The sequence below is a fragment of the Tasmannia lanceolata genome, unplaced genomic scaffold, assembly GCF_043159265.1.
Source record: "Tasmannia lanceolata isolate RefF3 unplaced genomic scaffold, GAP_Taslan_0.1 ptg000015l, whole genome shotgun sequence".
Taxonomy (NCBI): Eukaryota; Viridiplantae; Streptophyta; class Magnoliopsida; order Canellales; family Winteraceae; genus Tasmannia; species Tasmannia lanceolata.
This window is the reverse complement of record NW_027518692.1, coordinates 10,537,835-10,548,271: the sequence shown is the minus strand read 5'-3', so window position 1 is coordinate 10,548,271 and position 10,437 is coordinate 10,537,835. Positions and strand designations below refer to the sequence as shown.

At 39.3% G+C, this 10,437-nt stretch overlaps 1 protein-coding gene across 1 annotated transcript; it reads right to left on the bottom strand.

Moving 5' to 3' along the window:
• Positions 1-2,180: 2,180 nt before the first annotated feature.
• On the bottom strand, positions 2,181-7,043 carry LOC143845362 (DNA-directed RNA polymerase subunit beta). Its single transcript, XM_077353671.1, has 7 exons — positions 6,854-7,043; positions 3,705-3,747; positions 3,528-3,620; positions 3,359-3,421; positions 3,170-3,265; positions 2,911-2,988; positions 2,181-2,838 (listed from the first exon to the last, which is right to left on the bottom strand). Exons 1-7 carry the CDS (start codon positions 6,994-6,996, stop codon positions 2,752-2,754), a joined length of 603 nt encoding a protein of 200 aa, XP_077209786.1. The 5' UTR covers positions 6,997-7,043; the 3' UTR covers positions 2,181-2,751.
• Positions 7,044-10,437: the final 3,394 nt, after the last annotated feature.

Below are 10,437 nucleotides of genomic sequence, written 5' to 3'. Positions count from 1 at the left end.
TATTTTGTTCATTTATTGATTGGTCCTCTTGATCGGAGAGCTATGACTTTTCAACCTCGCCCTTGAAGTTTTCTGCTGTCTACAGATTGGGCAATACTTAATTGTAGTCTTTAAAATAGTTTTCTCCTGCCTACAAAACAACAGAAGGTTTTAAATTGAACTGTTATTCACCCAAGATTTTATTGTAGTCTTTAGAATAGTTTTCTCCTGCCCACCAAAAAGGAAAAAATGTTTTCCACTCCATTTATGTCTAAGCTATATTTTTCATTAAGTTTTTGCTATATATTGTTTCTAGTAGGGCTGCAACTCGGGTCGGGCAGGTCGAGTTTTGGAGAACCCAACCCTACCCGAGAAATATCTTGGGTCGGGTTTTTTTTCGGAAAACCCACGATTCCCAAACCCGGCCCTACCTATGATAAATCTCGGGTTGGGTCGGGTCGGGTCGGATTTTTTCACGTTGACGCAATTTTTTAAGGAAAATTCTTGTTTGGCAAGGCAACTCAACTCATAGAAGTAGAAATTACAGTCACATTACACTTGAATCAAACAATGATGTAATTACACTCACATTACACTTGAATCAAACAATGCTCTAATCAAACAATGTTGTAATTACAATCAAACAATGCTGAACCAAACAATTGAATCAACTCAACTCATAGAAGCAGAAATTACACTCACATACAATAACAGTGGGTGCGTGGGTTTTCACTTTTAACTTTTAACTAACAATAGAAAAAAATGTACATACTATAACTTATGCAACTCGGGTCGGGCCCCTTCAAACCCGGCTCGACCCGAGATTCATGCGGGCTTTTGAATGCTCAACCCGGCTCGACCCGAAACCCATGAAACCTGAACCCAATCCAGGCTATTTTCGGGTCGGGCAAAACCCGGCTCGAGTTGCAGCCCTAGTTTCTAGTAGAAAACTCTATGGATATTGAGTTTTTGGGCTTAAAGCGAATCACCACGACTCAGCAATTTTTACAAATAATGGTAAAAGGAAAAATTTTGGGTCCCACATGCAGGAATGTATGTGAAATCAAGCCCATTGATCTTGTATTAAAGCAGAGGTGGGGCCCCAAAAGTGTCTTTGACGAAGGAACATATAAGTACATTCCTTAAAATAGGGCATAACCTCATTGTTGTAACTTCGTCGTTGAACATGTATGGTTCACATCCACTTATGTTTTTTTTACTGTTCTTATGGACAACAAAACTACTAACAACTACAGTAGTGGACCTGCGGGTCACCCGTTTTTTTTCCTGTTTTTTATGATTTTTTTGTTTTTATAGGGATTTGCTGGCCACCTTCACCAAGGCTACTTCTCGCCCATCTTTGCAATTGTATGTGATCATGTTAGCCATTTATGTTAACTTTTTGAGAGATTTACGGAAAAATGGCAACAAAGTAGAAAAACTACGATATTTTTTTTTCAAAAGAATGTACCAAAATATGATAATTACGGAGAAAACTAACTACGAACAAAGTGCAAAAAAGTATGACAATTACGAAAAGACCAAAATAAAACCCCCTCTATGGGCACCGGCAGGTCCACTCGGCCCGGCCTAGTTTTCATGGGTTGGGTGGACCCACGGGTCATTCTCAAACGGGTCACAAAGGAGTGACCCGTACTCCGGAAAATACGGGCGGGCCGGGTCCACTGGTCCGGGTTTCTTGCCAGCTCTAATTGTGGGCGACTGGGCGTCAAGTCACAAGATTTTTCAAAAAGTAAAGTGGAGCCCAATTCACAGGATGATCCAAACCGTTCATTTTGGGCCACAATGGAAATAGGCTGGATACATTAACACCCCTAAAACCATTAGAAATAATTTCAGAAAACATATGGGTCACAATTAGATATAATCTCGGACCTTAAATATGGATCCAATAGACACAGTTTAGATTCAGGTGTTTGGATCCAATGGACCATCTGGGTCCATTAACACCCCTAAAACCAATATCCCACCAAAAAGATAGGGAAGTAATATATCTGTCCCTTTTGATTACTTGGGACACCCAGCAGCAGTGTATCAATGACTAGTGTATCAATGACTGAAGAGGGCTGATGTACTTCATGTCAGAAGGATTCATGAAAGAGCAGCAACCAAAATTTGCACAGTAAAGTGGTATGTTATCAAGGCCAGAAGCACCTACGAACTTGTATGGAAAACTCAAATAGAGGGGGGTATGAAATTTACAAATTTCCATTAAAGCATATACAATGAACAGAGAACAGCAGAAAGTCAGCGCAGAAGCTAAAACATTAACTCAACACCAATATCAGAGATTTTACACAGCTAAAGCTCTCAGGTTGGCCTCCGCAACCACGTCTCATGGGACTGTGTTTGACAACCACAGGTTATGGGTTCCATGCCAGAATTTCCCCACCAAAACATTTCAACTGAATGGTGGCCACAATAGAGGTTGGAACGAACCTCACCTTGGGCAAAGCCAAAGAACCCTCAACACCAACATGGGAAAGGAAAGGACAACAACTACAAACATCCATCACATCCTTCTAGACAGGTGGTGGCAACCAAATCATTTGTAGGCTGAGGACTTCTATCATTGCATATACAAGTTTCCATTTACAGAGCATTTGGGCAACATTTTTATCCTATAAACTGCAGCATTTGAAATTATATGTACATCAACAAGTTGAGGAACATCACACCTTGTATCAATCCTCATTGGTAATTCACAGTGCACTTTTCTGATATTTGGCATGAGGCAGCAGCATCGGCCTGTCAATAAGCAACACCTCCAGAAAATCCATCACCGTCGTGTAGTAAGCTCTCCGTTAGCCAGTAGCCATCCCAAGAACCCCCCATCCTCTGTAAACATACTGCCATGAGTTAAAAAATGACAGACTATCATGAGTGAAAGTACGTTAACAGTTAACCAACCTGAACCATTGTAAATTGGAATATTTCTTCTTCCTCAGGACGGGATCCTCTTATCCAAATCCTCTGCTTGAATCGGTTCTGTTCCCAACCTCACAGATAGCAACAGATGTTAAAGATGACTACAAATTAATTTGAAGACCAGCAATGTGTTTGTGAATTATAAACCACACAGTCAATGTTTAGCTAGGGTTCATTTTAAAGTACTGAGATTAAAAACTCAAATAATAGGTGACTGACATAAATTCCAGTATCAGCATACCTCCTTCACCCACAAACTGCTTAGGATCTTCTTGTCCTTGTGACAGAGCAGAACTCTGTAAGTTGAATGGTGGAATATTCGCCTGAACCTCTCAAACTGCATATGTGGGGCGTCCCCAAAAAAGAAGTATTAGCAATTCTAAGCTTAATCCAATCATCATCAGACGAAATCTTTTGGAGGCTTACCAACCTGTCCCAAATCAAAGAAGGGCCCAAAATATGTAGACCTCTCGAAAGGATCAAAACCAGCAAACTGTCAGATTTAAATATCAGTTATTAGATGGCCATTCTTAATTTTGTATCAGACAGCTTAAAAAAACCCCATTCAAAGTGTAATGGATTATGGATTCAGAAATTACTCTGTACATGACCTCCACCCCATAATCTTGACGAGGCTGGTCATTGTATTTTAACGCATCAAGCTGACACTGGACTGCTTCTTCTGCAGTAAACTAGAGTACAAGATTACAGTAGATATATATAGTGTATTAAATAATAAAAATAGTCAATAACTGTTTCCTTTGTTAGAAAGTTACATCTAGTCTTGGGCCAAAAGGTTTTTTCCTGCGGGATTCAAGCCTGCAATGGAAAAGCATGGGCCTTTAGTCCATCATGCTTGCAAGTAATAAACAAGCAGAAGCACAGGTATTGATCATATGGTATCACTAATGAGTCCCTGAGAGGGGTTGTTTAAAGATAAATGTTCTGCTTCAGATAAAACTCTACTTTGGGCAAAAATCATTCATGGGTCATTCTCCAAGCAAATACAGAAAATTTTAAAAATGAATAAATTTACCAAAAAATAGAAAAAGTAGCAAATATGAGAATAACACAAAACATGCTATTTAGCATGGTTTGATGATCTTCTAGTGAGTAATGATCTACTAATCAACACGATGGATGCATCGATCTAGATCCAAATAATGCAGCTATCATGTTATTAATATTATTTAAAGAAAAAAAAAACAAAAAAGAAGTGGGAGAAAAATTAAAATTAGTGAAATATAATAAATTATTATTAATGGTCTACCCGAATACATGTAGAAGCCCAAGATACAGTGTCCAACATGATAAAATACTAATGCTCATACCAGATACTTCATGAATACCAGTTTGTAATACTGTTGACACACACTACTCAATTTTTTGTTTTTTTTGAATCGTAAAGGCATTAAAACCAAACAAAGAAACAAGCCCAAGACCAACATGGTCTGGACTAGAATAGAAACAAAGAAAACGAAAAAAGAAATACAAACAGCAAAGAAAGAGAAAAGAGCAGCACAATGAGGGAAGGAATATACACACCGCCCTTTCCCCAACAAAAAACCACCATGCTACCAGCTTCAAGGAGGCAGAAAATAAAAAAGCATCATCTTATCCCTGTCAACCCCTATTCCAGTCGGACTTGAACCATTGAAGTTCAACTTCAAATACCAGAAGGGGTGGTTCCATCTGGGAACATGGTTTTGAATTTCCACCGAAACCGACACGAAATGACCGAAATGTTTCTGTTTCTATCCCCATCGAAACCAAAACCGAAATGACCGAAATGCATAAACTCAAATCTTAAGTGTAATAGTTGTATACTATATTAGTATGTATCATATAATTATATTTATCCGAAGTGAATGCAAAACGTGGTGCATACATTATTTATAAATATTTATATGAATTACATGTGAAATTTGGCAGGTACTAAATAGTTTGACATATGCGAGAGTGCATCTCATCAGGTGTTTGATGTCTTCAAACCATTATGGATGGTTGTCTTGCTTATATGATGATTTCTAGTGTGTATTTGTGCTTATTCTATCCTTTCTTAAAGTTTCATCTTTAAATTCTATCATTTGCATATGTTTTCATATGTTTCCTTTATTTTACAGAATTTCCACCAAAAATTCCTACCGAAACCGAAATTTAAAACCTTGTCTGGGAAAGGGATGCTCCACCCTAGATCCGCTCAATCAAATAGCTTCCCAAGAGCAGTAGAAACAAGTCACCAAAATTTCTTTGACGCTGGGGAAGCTGGATGCATACTAAATCACCACTACAAAGATAAGTCTCTGAATGCGAGACACACTGCTAGAAAGTTTATTGAAAACTCTCTTATTCCGTTTCTTTCACACTATCCAAAAAGAACCAGCAAAAAAGATGATCCAGAGAATAGGACCTCTCTTCGGCCAAGGTGCAAAGGCCCAAGACTCAAATACATCTTCTACACGACCACAAAAGACCCAATTAACCCCAAACAGACCAAGAATAAAAAACCAACACAAAAAGATACAATGGATGAGAAGATGATACATTAATTCCACATCTTCAAGACATAAAGTGCAGTGACTGACTATGATCCTATGTATACGATGAAGATGATTGATTGTGAGATTCTGGGGTCTCTATATTAGGTTGTTTCTCTTGTTCCGCATCTTCATCATGAGTCCCTATAATATGTTGCTTCTATTTAGTTTCTAGAGCTGCTATGTTTTTATTCCCATTACAACTTATTAGCCACTTATGTGCTCACTTCAGTGGATTTGAACTGGTGTAGCACTATTACAAGCTGGTACCCTATGCCAGACGGGTAATTATTGCAAGCAAGTCTACTCACTTGCTGGACAATATCAAGAAATAGGTCATTCCAGTGTGGTTGACTCTGTATCGGCAGGATTTTATTCATGTTTCTACCAGAGATGGTTGATGAAACATAAATTTCAGATAACGAAACTTTCTATGATAAGAAACTTACTGCAGAAAATAGATCAAAACAATAGAAACAAGAAAAATCTAGCCAAAAATAATTGAACAAGCAGGATCAAAGAGAAAAGGAATGGAATCAAAACCACTCAAAATTCTGCTGCTCACTAAAGAAATTCGAAATTCACAATTCCATCTCTTATTTCCTAGAGAAGTTTCAGAACTAAAGCATAGTTAGACTTTTGAATATTCGTCAACAAATTTATCAATAATGGGATTTCACTTGGGGACTTGTTTATTTTTCAATCTGGGACCTGTAGGCCCCAAATATGACATTAGGATGCCATCAGCGCGATCAACTTAGACCCCTTTTTCTTGCTGAGTGACTACTTTTTAAATATTTTATTGTGCTCTGGTATCTCTTTTGATCTTTGCATTTCATCACTATGGGGCTAGATGATATTTTTATAGTCGACCACACATTTTGGGTAGAAGGGTATAAATCAGGCCCATTAAAAACTATATGCAGATTCCACAGAAGGAATATTGGTGCAAAAGTCACAGCAGATAAGGGGACAAAAAATCAACGTATTATAGTTTCACACATATAATTGGTGCAACTTTGGTGAAAGGAGAATTAACTTAATGAAAGCATCAGATAATTGTGTGTTAAAATTCAAATTCACTGCACTAAACAACTAAAATATCCAAAAAAATTCAAATTCTATCCAAAATTATGTACAAACAGAACACGCAAAGAACAGAATATTTTTTAGAAAATAAAACCCAATTCCATTTTCTTCGGCTTCTAAGCTTCAAATAGAAAACCAAGAAGACTGGAAAGAAACCCTAATCCAGATATATATAAATTCAATCAAACACTGCAAAAAACAATCCTAATCCTCCTAAATAGGTCAAAACAAGAACCAATATATCCCCAAAATTTCCAAGCGAATTTGAGAACCCGAAAAAAAGAAGAAAAAAGAGATACCAATCTGCGGAGAGAAAATCGGGGATATCTGCGGATGCTCTGAAACGTGGTTTGACAGAAAGGAGGTGAGATCGATTGGAATTGAGTGGTTTTGGGAAATGAGAGACAAATGGAGAAGAATAAAACGACGAACAGAACCCCATTTTCGACTCCTTAATAAATTGCGCCCACCAACGAGGAAATAAGGTTGGTTGGTTTTACCATCCCCTTTCTTTTTGATAGATAAACCCGTTTGTTTTGTCATTTTGTATTGGACCATATTGTTGTAGAAATTTGTGTTAGGTATTAGACCTGGCAAAATGGGACCCGTACCCGCGGGTACACCCGGCCCGCAGGGGTACGGGTACCAATTTCATCACCCGGAAAAAAAAAAAAAACCGCACCCAACCCGTACCCGTGACCCGCGGGTGGGCTTGGGTCGAGCGTTGGTGCTCGCGGGTGCCCGTAAAATCTAGAAAGCAAAAAAACAAAAAATCGGACTTTTAAGTTTTGAGCTGAAGGGCTTTTCCCGTAAAGGGGTTTTTCAAGCAAAGACAAAACTCACGTGCCATGGGTTTGAGAACAGGACCCTAAACCTAAAGGCCTGACTCCCATCTTCATCTTCCCCGACCATTTGTCCTACCGGCAATCACCACCGCTTGGATACGATCCCAATCCCATCTTCTCCTCTACCCATCTCTATCACCTCATCTCCCCATCACCACCAAACCTTGTGTTCTTCAACCTAAAGCCCATCTTCAACCCATATACCCAAACCCACTTCATCTCTCTTCACAACCACAATTAGCTAACAGCCACCCTCCCCACTATCAGCAGCTCAACATCATTTCCACTCATCTTTTACCCAACATATCCGATTCTCCTCTTGATCCTCAACCCCCTTTAATTCCATTTCCATTTCTATCAAACCCACCATCATCTTCTACCTCCATTTTCCTTAATTTCTAATTTCTATCAAATCTTTCCCAGTTCCTTTAAATCCAGCTAATAATAACTACCACCAAACCCATCCAATCTCCATTTTTCTGGTTATAACCGTTGTCTCATATCCCCATCTCTCTTTAACACAATCCAGTTCTCTCGATTCAGTTGGAGAAGACGAAGAGATCAAATGGGTTGAACTAGTGGAAAAGTATTTCGAGTCATCATCTTCTCTACTGGCTGCAATGGTAGCTTTTCTACAGCTCCGATAAATTTGTCGGGTTACCCGCGGGTTTACCAGTACCCGCCCAGTGGGGTTTGGGTACATGAAATGGCCACCCGCAAAATTGCGGGTATTTTTTACCCATACCCGCTAGGTCCGTACCCGCACGGGTCGTACCCGTACCCGCGTGGGTTACCCGTTTGCCAGGTCTATTAGGTATCTAACCAATAAGGCAAAACCAAGCCATGGGATGCGTTAGGCTAGGCCCTTTAAACCTGTTCCAAAACAGGTTGGGTCCCACCTAGTCACATACCTAGACCGGCCCTCACTCAGGACCATAATATTCCACCATGCTTCTGCATCTGTGGTACTTTCGCTCTGGCTTTTTTCAAGGTAGAACTTTTCATAGGTCATCCCTTCTATGGCAGCCCGCTCTATGCGACTTCACTCCTATGACTTTCCCTTTGGCTTTTTACCAAGTAGTCATATATATCCACAAGTCACCCATTAGGCCATTATGTTAGTCACATACGATGTGTTTGGCTGCTTTGACACCTACTTGACAATACACCAAGAGCCCTAGAGTTGATGGAACACATTAGGCTAGGCCTTTAAACCTCTCCCAGCCCATACTAGGCTGGGTCCCATCTTGTTGCCTAATCTGCCATCAGATCACCTTTGTCTAGGATCTGTTTAATTTTGGGATTGTCTTTCAGGCACAAGATTCATGTTGATTTTGTTGAATTTCAAGAAGGCTACAACCTTGAGGCATTTGCTTCTTGCGAGGCTCACCAAAAGGGAAGTATGGTTGGTTTGTTAATCCTTAATACTCGCCATCCAAGTTTGGCAGTGAATATAAAGTTCATATCATGCTCTCTTCTAAAGCGCATCCCTCCTCATTCCTTTGTATTTTAGAGTTTCTTCCTATTGATCAAGTGAAGTCCCTTGCTATCCCCAGATGATATAAAAAACGCCTGATTTTAAATTTATTTTTTCAGACATTTAATATTTTGTGCATGTGTGAAGTCCAATATTTTTCAAAAAAGTATATTGAGGCACGCCTCATAGGATGATACAAACCGTTCATTTAACGTAAATAGGTTGTAACCCATAAATCATCTCCGTACGATGATCCAATCCCTCCCATCCATAGAAGCTTCTTTGGGTTTTTTTTTTCTCCGTTTTTGTTTTTGTTCTGAGCAAGTGAAGGAGATTTTATGATTTGAGTACTGTTGCAAGTTTTAGGAAACATAATTTTATAATTTTGACTTTTTAGTCATTTAGATGAGTTTTTAGTCATCTAGTTGGATTTAGGGCCACCAAGAAGCAGCATGCGCATAAGATGAGTGTAGCGGAGATGCGAATACTTAGATGGGTCTGCGGCCACACAAGGTTAAATAGAATTAAAGATGAAGACATTCGTAAAAAGGTGGGGGTGGCACCAATTGAGGAGAAGATGAGAGATCACCGCTTAAGATGATTTGAACATATCCAACATTGGCCTTTGGATGCTCCGGTGAGAACCCATAAATCATCTCCGTAGGATGATTCAATCCTGTAAGCCCAATGGTTCTCACCTTGGCAATCTTTTATGTTTTGATGATTCCAAACACAAGTTGAATTGTGTTGTATTTCTAACGTGTTTGATGTTTAAAGTGCATGTATTGAAGATTCAAGCATTTCAAACACTTAGATAAAGGAAAACGGCATGGATCGAGGCTTGTACATCCTTGAACACCATTTGAAGCCAAAGGATGATAAAGGCTTAGAGCATTCAAGGAGAGATCTTGAAGAGCCAAATAAATGGAGGTGATCCTTGCAAGAATTCAAGACTTGAAGATGTGCTTCAAAAGAAGAAGATTTGAAGGCTTAAGTCTTGTGGTAGATTGTACATCTAACCCCTATTAGGTACCCCTCCTTGACGCATAATGGAGTCACCAAACAACTGACCTTAATTGAATAACAATCCCATCTATGTGTAATTTGGAAACCCTTGAAGCCCAAAAATTATCAGCATAAAATATCTTAAAAATCCGCTAATTTAGGCTTCTCAGAACTCCGAGAATATTCTCGGAGCTCCGAGCTCGGAACTACGAGAAAGTTCTCGGAGCTCCGAGATTTGGTCCAGTAGCAAACTTCCAAATTCTATTTGTATTCCCGGAACTCCGAGAGAAATTCTCGGAACTCCGAGAGAAATTCTCGGAACTCCGAGAAAATCTCTCGGAACTCCGAGACCACTGTGTCGGGAACAAAATTATGACCGTTTGGGATTTTACCAGAATTACGACTATGCCCCGGTAACGGTCATATTTGGGTTTTTCCTATATATGTGTTCTCTATGCCTTAGAACACATCTCTCTCATTCCTAAACATGTTCTAAACACATTAGAGAGTGGTAATCACCCTTGTGCCTCAATTTAGGATATTTAGAGGGATTAGA